Source organism: Poecilia reticulata, chromosome 15 (assembly GCF_904066995.2).
Source record: "Poecilia reticulata chromosome 15, P_reticulata-male-v2, whole genome shotgun sequence".
NCBI lineage: Eukaryota > Metazoa > Chordata > Actinopteri > Cyprinodontiformes > Poeciliidae > Poecilia > Poecilia reticulata.
This window is the reverse complement of record NC_088844.1, coordinates 4,967,398-4,980,660: the sequence shown is the minus strand read 5'-3', so window position 1 is coordinate 4,980,660 and position 13,263 is coordinate 4,967,398. Positions and strand designations below refer to the sequence as shown.

Genomic DNA, 13,263 nt, shown 5'->3' with positions numbered 1-13,263 from the left:
AGTTTTGCGACAGCGCTTGTTCCCCTGATATTCCCGGTTGGTTGGGGCATCGGATATGCCGTGACGACTGGGATGAAGAAAGTGTGCGATCGTTTTTTTCCAGGTAAGGATGGCAACAAAGAAAACGATCAGAATGAAGAGGACGATCTGTTTTGGAATGGATTTCCATCCAATTCCAAAGAACGAACCGACCCGGCTGGGGAGGTTTGTTCGCTGGATGTTGGGACCTCGGACTCCATCTCGTCCTCTGAACGAGACAGTACAGAGGACGATGGTACTGTCTCTGGACAAACCGACCCGGCTGGGGAAGTTTGTTCAGAAACGATGGTACAACGTGAGGGTGAGACTGCAGTCGCAGAAAAATCTAACCCGGCTGGGGAAGATTGGTCTGCGGCTGATCTCGCAGCCAAAGCTGTGGCTGAAGTGACAGCCAAAGCTTTGGTTTCGCTGGTCCCATCCTTACAGGATAGTAGTCCTCTGAAGGCCACTTTCTCAGGGTCCTTTGAAATACAACGTTTCCCGGACGGGGATCGTTGTATTTCAGAACACAACAGAGTTGCTTGTTTGTCCGAAAAACCGGCTCTAAATGTAAATGTCTCTGTTGCTGTCGAGGTTTCCTGTTCCCCTGACGTTAATGCAGTGGATGGCGTTGGCTCAGATCTGCCAGATGTAGGGACGACATCTGCAGGACCAGGACAAGAGGAGGAGAACTTCAAGTTCTCCAATGAGCTCCAGAACAGCTGGGTGAATGCTGCCTTCCAGAGCGTCCTAAACTTGAGCGTCACCAAGCGGTGTCTCGCTCAGGAAAGGGTTTTTCTGGAGGCATCGTCCATCCCCTGCTGTGGGAGTCTCCTCCTCTCAGCTGTCCGCCAGCCCGGCAAGCATTTTAGTCAGGAAGACCTTTCCCCAGTTCTGATGGAGCTGAGGGAGAAGCTGCCATCAGGCGGGGGAAAGGATTTTGACACAAAAAGTTTGCTGGAGTCTGTGCTGGTCTGGCTGGATTCGTTTGGTGGCGACACAGATAGAGAGTTGTATGACAACGACTCCTGCTCTAACTGTGGAGCCACTTCCCTCAGGCTCCTGAACGACGGCGCCCTCATTTCACTTCCACCAGTATTATTTTCAACCAGTATTTCTATACTGCTTGAATACTGGTTGGATTTGGCGTGCAAACGCCGTTGTTCAGGCTGCGGGTCACCCTGGCAGAAGAAACACTGTCTGACCGATAACAAGGTCCTGGTGTTTTTTCTGCATAGGTTTACCAGGGAATACCGAACAAAAGCCACTCAGACCATCGATGTGCCTGCAGAATGTGGGACGGAGACGTACCACCTGTCCTCAGTCATCTGTGGGGATCCAAAGCAGACAGACATTTACTGTTACTTAATGAAGGGAGAACGAACCGTGAAGGCAGACAACGAGCATGTCTTCACTGCAGACAGCGACTGCAGTGAAGACATGATCAACAACGGTTTCATTTACATTTACGAAAAGAAGTGATCAGACACCAGAGGTTAGTTTCTCCAGCCCCTCCTCTGGAAGAAGACAAAGGGCCCTTTGGAAAGGAGCTACAAATATTAACATCGGAAGAAGAAAAGAATCCTAGAAGATCTAATTAGTAATCATTTTGAGCTGGAGAAATCTGACTGGGACCAAACGTGTCTGATTTAAATTTATGGGACAAAATGTAAAAAGATTTGACAGGTTTCTCTCCGGGCACTCCGGCTTCCTGCCACAGTCTGAAATCTCCACTGAAATGATCCAGTAGGCCAGGGGTCACCAACTCCAGTCCTCAAGGGCTACCTACCATCCTGCAACCTTTAGATTCACCTCTGCTCCAAAATGTCTGAATTTCCTCACCAGCATTCATTCATCTCTGCAATAGGCTGGAAATGAGCAGCTTATTTGATCCAGGTGTGTTTGAGCAGAGACACATGTAAAAGTTGCAGGACGATAGATAGATAGATAGATGTACACACACATTTTAAATGTTGCCCCCCCAGAGGTAGTCCTGGCCCCCCCAACTTTAAAAGTCTAGCTCCGCCACTGCTCTCGACCACTGCCCAAACGCTCTGACTCTGGTCGCTATGGTAACGTTTACATATCCCTTCAAAATAATATACAGAAGCGCCACAAAAAACGAACATTTTACTTTCGTGAAAATTTTAACTCATGATAATGACTAACGGGAGCCTTGAGCTTGTTTCTCTGCAAAGAGACGGTTCCATCTGGGAGTGATGAGAAACAATAACACCTGACGTGTTGCTTATATCCACAGCCTGCTTGGTCTCTACGTGGCAAAGCAGTTTGAAGCTTCATTAGCAGCCGGTCGCCGCATGGGACTCACCTACCGGTCCAGGATAAATCCATTCTCCTGTCTCTTCTCTGGGCCTTTTCCCCTTTGCAAAGAAACTTTCCAAAGACATCTGATCTGTTTCTTACTCATTTTGATGTTTGTGGGCTCAATGTTGGCGCACAAGTAACCAGACTTCCAATGATTCACTTCCTGCTAAAGAGCCCCCTGGTGGCTGAAGAAAAATCAACCACCAGAAAAAACTGAATGCTTTCCGGTATTGTTCAGGGGGCCGGACCAAATGTGGAGGCGGGCCGGGTCCGGCCCGCGGGCCGTAGTTTGGGGACCACTGGTATACAGACTTCATAATCTGTACTCTTTTGGTTGAATGTAGTTTTTATTTCCACTTTGGTTTTATATTGTGTTTAGTTTTTATTCAAGAGCATTTTTTGTTAACAGAGAGAGTCAGTTTTATTTTTGTTTTTGGTTGTTTTATTTTGTTTACCTATTCCAGTGTTGTGTTCTTTTGAAAAACTTTTTGACAGGATGTGCTTGCATTATTATGTCATTACCATTACATCAGTTTAAAATAGTCTTCAAATGATAATTTATCGCAATAATTTTTGAGACAATCACTCAGCAAAATTTGTTACTGTGACAGGCCTAAGTTTTATATCTTTTTCTTTAGAGTAGAAATGCACCACAAACAGTGGTTTATGACAAACTAAAACTTTCCGTAAGACGAAGTAAAAAAATAAAAAATACATCCAAAGTATCTGGACTATTTCTGAGTCATCACATTCAATAAATTTTTCGTACCATAAAGTTAATAAACACGTTTTCACTGAGGCTTTTTAATGTATGTATATTTGAAATCTAAAATTGACATTTGTGACTGTATTCAAAATAGACCAGCAAATATTGCAGTAAGCATATTGTGAGGGAACGCAAAAGTTTTGGGCGGTAACCCAAAACATTTTTTCCCCGTACCATCTAGGGTTCTGTAAGAAGCAGCTTGTAAATTAAAATATATTTGTGTTTACATCACATATGCAATGTGAATCTTGTTTTGTGCATTTGTGAATGTTCAAACTTTTTTAGCTCCATTTTATGGAGCTCCATATATGTTCACCATATTTTCCATACATCTATAAATGTCATGTTCCAAACTAAATATTTAATCCACAAGCTAAATACATTGGAGCTAATATATTTAGGTCAAAGGACCTAAATATATTAGGTCCAATAATATATTTATTATTGGACTTAGTAATAAATATATTATTTATTGGACCTAAATAATTATTTAGCTCCGAATTAATTATTTCCACTAAATATGTAGTTCGGAAATAACTGTGGAAATTCATCATAATTAACAGGATTAAAGACTGGATAAACAAGTGTGTGTAAATAATCAACATGCCGTTTAGTGATAAAATTCCTAAAATAAGTGGACTTTTTAGTAATATTCTAAATTAAATGAATCTGTATTCAAGTAGAAATCATTTTACAATAAATTTAAAACAATGCCACACTTTTGTTTACATTTATTGTCCTTTTTATTGCACATTTATGTAAAAGAATAATACGGTTTATGTGGTAAAATATTGTTTATTTAATTGACTCTGTTCCTAAACAGTAATTGTCCAGGAATATTGGTGTATAATTCAATAAAAGCGCTCCCCTTTTTCACCTAAAGTAAGCTTAAGTAAAGCATTTTAAACACAAATAGTTTCCTTTCATATGATAGCCTCACAGAAAATGTTTCTTTAAAACAAAACAAAGCAGAACATTATAGCGAACATAATACTGCAAACATAACTTATCTCATAGTTCAATGTTGGCTGATTACATCATACAGATGCATACAGACTCTTTGCTGTGCATCAAGAGAATTTAACAAAATATTCAGTTAACTTTTTCAGTCATGATGTAAAAACTCTGCAGAAATGTCCATGAAAACACATCAAGCATCCTCGCAAAATTAAAACGTACCGCTCCAGTGGTTGTAGCAGAAACAAACTGGTGAAAAAAACTAAGTCTACATTCATGCTGTAGAGGCACATGTGGCTTTGGCAACACAAAGAGGCTGAGATCATTTAAACTTTGTCTTTGTCTGAATCTAAGGCACCTTGATTGCTTTCCTGATGTGTTCACAGTTACCACCTTTAATTTTACCATTTCAAGCAAAGTGAATGGGGAAGGAGGAGGGTGGGTGATGAACCAAAATTGATTTATCAATTTAAAAAAAAGCCACCAGGACATAATTCCCTTTATATTTATGATTAGAACAGAAAGACACAGCGTTCATATTCTCCTCAAAACGTTTGGTTTGTTTATAACATTCTAAAACTCAGTTATGGCATCGACTGAAAACAGAGGAAATAGAATCATTACAAAAACAAAATTTAAGTATCAAACTCAATGAAGCCTTCTAGGAACAGCATGGTTGTAAATATAAGAAAAACCCAAAACAAAACAAATTTCCCCAGAGCATAAATGTACAACGATATAAAGAGATTCCAGGTCACCATTTCTCTACTACAGAGGCACATGGTGTGAACTCCACTGTGCTTTTATTTGAATTTCTGGAGCCCTGCCCCCTTGTGATCCTCACATGAGGACTTCCGGTCAACTGAGAAAGAGAGAGATGAGAAGAGAGGAAGAGGTGGTAGGTCCAAGTGTTGTGGAGACAGCCATCTTTACTTCACCTGGGTATAGGGGGAAGGGGAGGAGCTCCTCGCTCTTTTTTACCAGAACCTGGAAAATACAGAATCAATTAACAGAATGTGTTTTTTAATATTACACAGAATATGTTCTTCTACCAGATGGCGCTGTGTCACAAATATGGAGACATTCATTTTTGTAAAGGTTTCAGAGATTGAAAAAAATGAGACCATAATAATTCACTTCAACACTTTTTCCCACATTTAATGTGACAAGTCCTGCCTCCATTTTCAAAAAGACTGTGAACGTTGCATATCGGGCTTCTCCTCTGCTTTGAAATAAGACATGGTAAGTAAAAAGAAGATAAAGTTTCAACGTGAATAGGATTTTATAAATAAATAGAATTTTTTTTCAAACATGTTTGATATTTATTTTTATGGTTATTTAAATGTTTATTATGGTGGCTTGCTCTGACAAAGAGCTTCGGTGTTGCTACAACACGACTGTTGGAATAAAAAAGATGAAGGGGAAGGGCACAATTTGTCAAGTAAATTAAATTCAGTTGTTTAATATAACCTCAATAATATTTGTTCGTAACTTAACATGTTGAAATGTTTAAAAATTGGTTTAGTTTTAAAAGGAATGATAGTTGACGGTTTGTCCCCTGATTTTCGCTGGGTGCAATATGCGCGCGCATCCTCAGCGGGCTTAGGCGACACCACCAGCAGTAATGGACCTTACCACAGGGTCTGCGTTTCATTGGCTAATGCCCATTTGACGTCACTGCACAGCTATAACGTGCCTTACCGTCTCACAAACTCATGCTAATGTACATTGTGGACTACCAGACTGACAAAGTTTTTGCGTCAGGACTCGAAAAAAAATGGTTCTCTGTCAGTGGGGTATCTGTACAGGCGATGTCAGGTATCCTGATCGTATTTGTGGAACTAAAATTCACAAATTTCCAAAATCTGAAACGGAAAGCCTTGCTTGGATCAAAGCTTGTTCACGACCACATTAGCAGGTCAACCGTCGTAGAATCAATAAGAACAAAGTGTCTGCTGGCGTAAGTATTATTGCTTTGCTTTCTTTGCGTTTAGTGAATGAAAAAAATTGTCAATAATAAACACATCCATTATGAAAACCTTTTAGCCAAGTACAGTGTAATGGCAGTACCGATACAGCTTCTACACCTTGAAGCCCGTCTCTTACAGCTTTACGTTAGCTGAACAGATCAATATGCAATGTGTACCGTATCTGACATACATTAAAGATTTTATTTCACCTGAAAAGGCATGCATGTCTTCCCCTTCTCTTATTACCCTCCTTCCTGTCGAACTACTTTCAAATAAAGGCCACTAGAGCCAACAAAACCTTTAAAAAAAAAAAGAAAAAAGTCTGGTTTAGACAGAAAGATTTAAGAATTGTCGGCCGATTCTCCAAACCTCTGTGATCACAGAGCTGATAAAAGTCCAACAGGTTCGATCGGTTCGGGTCTTCAAGGCAGGAGCAACACTAACCGATTCCAGTCACGAACATCCCGATTCCAGAGGATAATCCAGTAAAACCCCCAACATAGCGGGAATTTAGAATAACCAAACACAGATCACTATGTAGAAGCAGTAGTGATAGTTTATGGAGTCATTTTAAGAGATGAAAGATGTAACAAAAAGAAAAGGTGGTGGATAAAAGACGACGGGAGCAGCCGCTCTATTTGCTGCACTATGATTTGGAGGTGAATATGTTTTTTCATAGCTAACATTTTTAACTGAATAAACATAATAATGACCTTTAGATTTAATAATAAACATTTCCACATATCATCTCCGATATCCACCGGACTCAGTTGCGCGATATGTCAGCTGTCTGGGATTCCCCTCTGTTCTTACGTCACCGCGCTTTTTGATTGGCTACCTGTCACATTCAGCAGGTCGTATTCTCGTGGGGTTTTTCCCAGACAAGAAAAACCCCAAAGGTTGCGATAAAAACTCCAAGACAACCCAAATTGGGTATATTCAATATTTAGCGGGAACACCAACACCGCCGCAGCAAAATTTTCCAAGTCTTGACCGGTCCGCGGTAATAAAAAGGTTGGGGACCGCTGTTCTAGTTACTGAAACATTTTAACACTAGCTTATGTTTGCTACAGAAGAAGATGTTGTCCTGCAGCTGCTGCCAGTACTTCTCCCTGCTCTAACTTACACTTTTGGGAGAAGAGTTTCAGACCCATCAACCTGGAAGTTCAGAAGGCGTCATTGATATCCAGCCTGTAAGTCAACATTCATCTCTGAATTATGCTCAAATTGTTTAAATAAGTGCATCACATTCAGTAGTGAGGTTTTGTGTCAAACTACAATCAGTCAGAAATTAGTTTTTGAGAATGTGGCTCTTTACCTTTAAATTCACTAAAGGCCTGTTTTTGTGTCTTCTCTCCCTTGTTCTCAACAAAGATCTTCTGTATGGGCAAGAAGAGGAAGGAGCGGCCATTTTCTCAACAAAATGGATTTTCTCCCTTAAGGTATTGAAGCTCAAGAGATGTTTTCTAAACTGTTTTTAACATTAAACTTTTTAACACAAGCTTATGTTTGCCAGACAGACAAGATTATGTAGCCCTGGAGCTGCTGCCAGTACTCCTCCCTACTTACACATTTGGGAGAAGAGTTTCAGACCCATCAACCTGGACGTTCAGAAGGTTTCATTGATATCCAGCCTGTAAGTCAACATTCATCTCTGAATAATGCTCAAATTGTTTACTGCAGGACTTAAAGAGCTCCGGCCGGGGGCCAGATTTCCGGCTTTTTACCATACGGTCCGCCTCAACCAAACTGTAGTCTACGGGCTTTAAGAGCTCCGTCTGGGGGCCAGACTTTCAAGCAAAGCGAGCATTGGACCAAACTAAACTGTAGATAATAGACAAAGATGTCTGCCAATCAAAGCTCTAGCTCCCGTGTTCTTGACCAATGATTGTAAAACGGTTTGTAGAAAAAAAGCGCGTGCGTTCGGTTCGGCGATTAAATCAAATGCGATATAAAGAAGATGGAGTTTGTCTCATCCGGTAAAGAAACACGTTTACCTGAAAAAGGAATTAAAAACAAGTAGCGCTGGGCATCGCTAGAGGAAAGGGGACAGGAAGTTGGCGGAAATTTTTCCAAAAGGGGGGCGCTGGGATTCCTTTGGGGGGCGTTTGGTCGAAGGTAAACTTTACACCTTACAATCACAACAATACCAGTTTAGACTTTGAGCAACTTGTTAAAACTGTATTTCGTAACATTAAATCATGCCTGGCTGCAACTGTATCGATGGCAGCTCTCCTTCTATTCAGTGTTTGTAGCTTCTTGGCGCAGCTCCGCTCCTGCTAGTAGTAGCTTGACCGCATCAGGTTACACTGGCTGATGACGTTGCTGAGATTCACTTTGTCTGGTGTCTGATTTTCTAATATTTTATGTTTTATTGAGGATTTTGTACATATTTTTTGGCAGTTCTGTGATCATGTCAAAGCAGCAACTTATATTAAAAAGTGCTTTATTGTCTGTCTGGATGCTGCCCGCTTCCATGTAAGGACAATAAAAAAATCGCTCTTATAAACATGTAATTGGTAAAATCACAATACCCTGACTTTGTATCCCTCTGAAAAGTGAACCCATTTAAGTAAAGAAATCCCTCCATGGGTGATGCCTTGATAGAGAGCGTTCATTTTATAGCGTTAACACCGGAGCTGTAAGTGGTCCGGTATGAAACGGGTGTGATAGAACAACGGTACCACAGCACTTTTAAATTTCAATATTCAAAATACCAAAATTGTTTCTGTTGTTTTAAAAGGTTTATGTCAGTCTGCCTTTTCCCCATCGATACGTTTCCCAACCGCCCTGCACCTTAGGGGGTTAAAAAAAAGAAAAATGACGCGCACATTGCGCAAAACTCTGAAACAGGAGAAACGGGACATAAAACGGAGCGACAAACTAGATGTGAATTATGGCATAAAAACAGAATCCGACGCTGAACAGTGAAAATCAACACATGATGTGAAACATATGATGATTAGGCGGCGCAGCAGGTGATGAGTGAAGATTACTGATGGTCAATAAACGATAAAATAAATCTAGCAACAGGAAAGAAACTAAAGTGGATATAGCAATAAACCAAGAGAAGACAATACTAATCATAGGAAACTAAATGGAAATGAATGAAGAACAAAATGCAAGAATAAACTAAGAAACTAAAGTAAATACAGAGGAATAAACTTGTATGGCAAGACATTTTGAGCAATACTTAATACAGAGGACTGTATGGCAAGAATAAACAGACACTATTTTCAGATAAAAGGTAAAATAATATTGTTGAAGTGCCATGGGTTTGTTGAGACCATATCTATTACTGAGAATAAATATATACTACAGACCATAACAGTAAATAACTTGTCACTTATTTATGTTTTTAATTAGATGTTATATTTATTTCTTCAATATTATTTTTTATGTCGGTGTTAATGTCATAAGGCTGATGACTCAATGACGGTTTCAATTTGACTAATTAGGATTTTATTAAGAACCAGATTTGTTCTTTGTAATTTCTTCTCTTTCCATCAGGTTGGGACAAACCTGGTGGCACATCTACAAAATGTGACAACCCGTATGTCCTCATGCAGGGAGACAGGCAAAAATGCTAAAGTGTCATTAAAAATGCTCCTTGTTTAATGGCTGAAAATTTTACTTGTAATTTGCTTCAAACAGACTTTTTCCATGAAATGTTTTCTAATGTGTAGTAACAGATACTTCTGGAGTTGTAGCCAAATGAGTTGAAGTGATTTAACTATATACTTTTGAAACAACTTACTTATGTTTTGTGACTTTTGTAAATGAAATCTGCTGGCTCTATATGTATCACGTGGAAATAAAAAAAGCTTTAAATTCATATGGTTTTTAATCCTGTTTTTATATAGTGAAATTTAAAATAAATCTTTTTTAATTTTAACCCAACTATAGTGGTACAATAATAACCCTTATGTTTTGTTATGAGTTTCAACCCAATTTTGGGTCAATTTAACCCAACGTTTGGTTAGTTGCCATGATCCAATGTGCTGGATCAAACCCTCAACCCAACCCAGTTGAGTTAAAACAACCCAGCATTGGGTCTGTCCATATATGACCCAGCGCTGGGTTATGAATTGGGTTATTTTTAACCCAGCAATTTTTACTGTGTAGGAAGAAAATTTTAAAAAATCCTGGATGAATAAATGTACAAACCCTTAAAGTAATATTTTGATTCCGTTTCAGTAGTTGGTCTTTTTGAGTCCACACCTTACATCAGTTGTAGTGGGATTGGAACAAAGTGAAAGCAATGTGGAATGACCATAGGGTGGCAATTTGTAAAATCAGTGACAGGACAACACATGTTGAGAAATGTTGAGCAGAAATCACCAAACCTCTGTACTAAAGACTGCTTTCAAAAACAAGTAAAAAGGTTACATGCGTTTCTGCTGCTATGAAACTAAAGAATCCAAAAAGTGTTGCTGTTAAAAACTTAAATACTATTTTGTACCCAACATTTCTCAAAAATGTATGTGAAAACATACAAAGATATTTTGGACAATGAGAAGTTTTGATTTTGAGTTTCCGGTCATATTTGTCTGGAAGCACCTCTTCTATGAATATGATCTCTATTTAGTTAGCTATGGTGTACCTCAAGGTAAAATGCTGGAAACGTCTTGTTTTCACGGTCTATGTTGCCCCTGAGGTCAATTTTTGCACACTATAACTTCTTTTCACTGCTTTGCAGATAACTTGCAGATTTACCTGCCCTTAAAAACACGGAAAGACTTGTGCTGTTAGCTCACTGTCTTGAAGATGTTTAATAGTGAATGTCTAATACTTTTTACCTAAATGAAAACAAAACAGACATCATCATCATTAAGTAAGATAATTAAAGTGCATTGGGTCCTTTATCGTCTTATTGCAAAAAAAATGTTTGGAACAGTCTGATATATTCGACATTATAAATTTGACATAGGAAGTGTTCAAATACTTTGTGAAAAACAAAAACAAAAAATATGTTTTTCGCGTTGTGTTGGTCACCTTTGCTCTCCGTCTTAGAGATCTTACTGGGGTAGGTTTTCTGCGAGGGCACATAAGGGTCGGGTGGAGGAAAGTCCGAAATGGGATGAAAGGTGAATCTGTACTCAAAGTCATCTGTTGAAGGAAAGAAAGCAGAGAAATGATCACAATTAGACTGGATGATCTGACATGACGCAAAACAAATGAAGCTGAACCAGTTTGTGTAAAGGTGCTGTGAATGGAATCAACTCTCTGCTATTTTAAGCAGAACCTTTTTTCCCCCATTGCCTTCCAAAATGAAGCCACCTCTGTGGTTGATTGACGAAAGACAATTGAATTGGAGGTCAGGGGGTTTTCTGCCTTAAATGAAGCATGTGGTAAAAACAACAATGAGGGCAACAGGAATCAGTCTGAAAAATGCTCTAATGGACTTTTTTTAATCAGGCTTTCATAACGTGTACAGGGTCTTACAAAAGTATTCATGCCCTAAGGGTTCTGTCCATATTTTCTTACGGTTCAGCAACTAACCCTCGTCTATCTTATCAGGACTTTAAATGAAATACCAACTCAAAAAAGTAGCTTGTAATTGTGAAATGGAAGTATGCATGCTTTTTAAAGTTTTTTGGTAAATAAGAAAAGGGTAATGTGCATTGGATATGTGACATAATATGAACAGATTCTGTGGTATCAGGAGTATTACACTGGAGTTATTCAACTTAACTCTTCAATTTATGTTGCTCATTTTAATTTTTCAGTCTTTCTCCAAACTAAAGTTAGCACATTGACAGGTTTACAGACCTTGCATTTGGTTGTGGTGAGAGTTTTGGAAGCCATTCCCCATCGGTGGTGGAGGTGGTAGTCCCCCAACGGGCCGGTCCGGTGGCAGGGGGGGCCTACCGCCAGGGCCGCCACGAGAAGGCTCCGGGCCCGGCCGACTGACGGGCGGGGCAGCTTGGGTTGCTCTTACGCTGCCTCCGCCCATGCTGCGACCTGAAGGAGGCGGTGGAGGAAGAGGACCTTTGGATGAAGAATGAATTTTATTCATTAAACATTAACAATTTTCTACAATATTTCTTATCTATTGTTTGAAAAGAAATGATCTATTATTTATGTAACCAAGTGACGTCTGGTGGGTTACCTGTGCGTGGTGACGACTGGTTTCTTCCAACAGATGGCGGTCTCTCGTTTGGAGGAGGAGGGAGGGGTCCTGATCGACCAGAAGGGGTTGCTGGAGTGTGACTGCAGGAGATTAAAAAGAAAAAAAGCATCCATTTTGATAATTTTTTCTTCAAGGAGCAGTATTATGCATTTCCAGGCATACCGTGACATTTTATAGCACAATGAAGTAACTATGTTAACTTGAGTTGTTATAAAAATGCCGTATATATCAAATATGACTTAAAAGAAATTTGACTACAATATTTAACACCTTGAAATTGGGTCACTGTGTCTTTAATAACTCCTGCTCTTTCTGAAGTGCCATCTTCAGGAAATCATCTCAACATGGCTCCTCTATTAAACCTTTAACATTTTTACCAGCATTGCTCTGAGAAGTAGCTCAGCAGTTCCAGCAGGTTAGGTTTATTGCAGCTGGCTAGTCTGAAGGAGCTGAGTGGGGGAGGGGTTGCGTCTTTAAGGCAGGGTTAGGTCCACTAAGGGGTTTTGCAGATGAATGGTTGCAAAAATCATAGCATGATGCAAAGCTCAAAAAAATTTATTTTACATGATACTGCCCCTTAAATACGAAACAAGCAAAATAAATTATTTTTAATTTCTGGGATTATGACTTGCATATCCAATTTTTACAAGAAGTCCAACTACTTTGTTTAAATTATTGTATGCTTAGTTTATTATTGAGAAGGTAAAGAAGACTGATATAATTTTCAACTGTTTTAGAAATTTCTTTCTGCAAGTAATTCTGACCCTATTTGGCCCATGTGACAAAAAGTTGGACACAACTGTGCTGTAATAGTTTTTGTTTTAAATTAAATTTAAAAATACTTCATTAATCCCAAAGGGAAATTATATGTTGTTGTAATATGACTGTGGGGTGACTGTGGCTCTGTGGGTAGAGTAGTCGTCTTGTGATCGAAAGGTTGTAGGTTCGATTCCAGCTTCCTCCTGCCACATGTTGATGTGTCCCTGGGCAAGGCACTCAACCCCAAATTGCCTACCAATCTGACTAAAGACATTTTGTTCTCCCAAGACACTCGTGAAGAGGATGTTCAGGGTTGTCCATAATTTTTTGATCCT

At 39.4% G+C, this 13,263-nt stretch overlaps 1 protein-coding gene and 1 long non-coding RNA gene across 6 annotated transcripts in view; one reads left to right on the top strand and one right to left on the bottom strand.

Annotated features, from left to right (window-relative positions):
* Positions 1–3,842: 3,842 nt before the first annotated feature.
* wipf1b (WAS/WASL interacting protein family, member 1b) overlaps positions 3,843–13,263 on the bottom strand; it is a 59,020-nt gene continuing 49,599 nt past the window's right edge. For 3 of the 4 annotated variants that reach the window (XM_008429116.3, XM_081616238.1, XM_008429118.2), the window contains 4 exons: positions 12,149–12,249; positions 11,809–12,027; positions 11,032–11,145; positions 3,843–5,053 (listed from right to left, as the gene is read on the bottom strand). In XM_008429116.3, coding sequence (XP_008427338.1) covers positions 5,001–5,053; positions 11,032–11,145; positions 11,809–12,027; positions 12,149–12,249 — 487 coding nt within the window. In that variant the 3' untranslated portion in view covers positions 3,843–5,000. The remainder of the gene's footprint in view (positions 5,054–11,031; positions 11,146–11,808; positions 12,028–12,148; positions 12,250–13,263) is intronic. The other variant, XM_008429120.3, reaches the window with a different exon arrangement.
* LOC103476648 (uncharacterized) lies at positions 5,938–9,664 on the top strand. Of its 2 annotated transcripts, none has more exons than XR_014091125.1 (5): positions 5,938–6,026; positions 7,110–7,229; positions 7,411–7,478; positions 7,557–7,672; positions 9,547–9,664. It is a non-coding gene; the product is annotated as an uncharacterized LOC103476648 (long non-coding RNA). The 2 variants fall into 2 exon arrangements; XR_014091124.1 differs by having other exon boundaries at positions 7,553–7,672.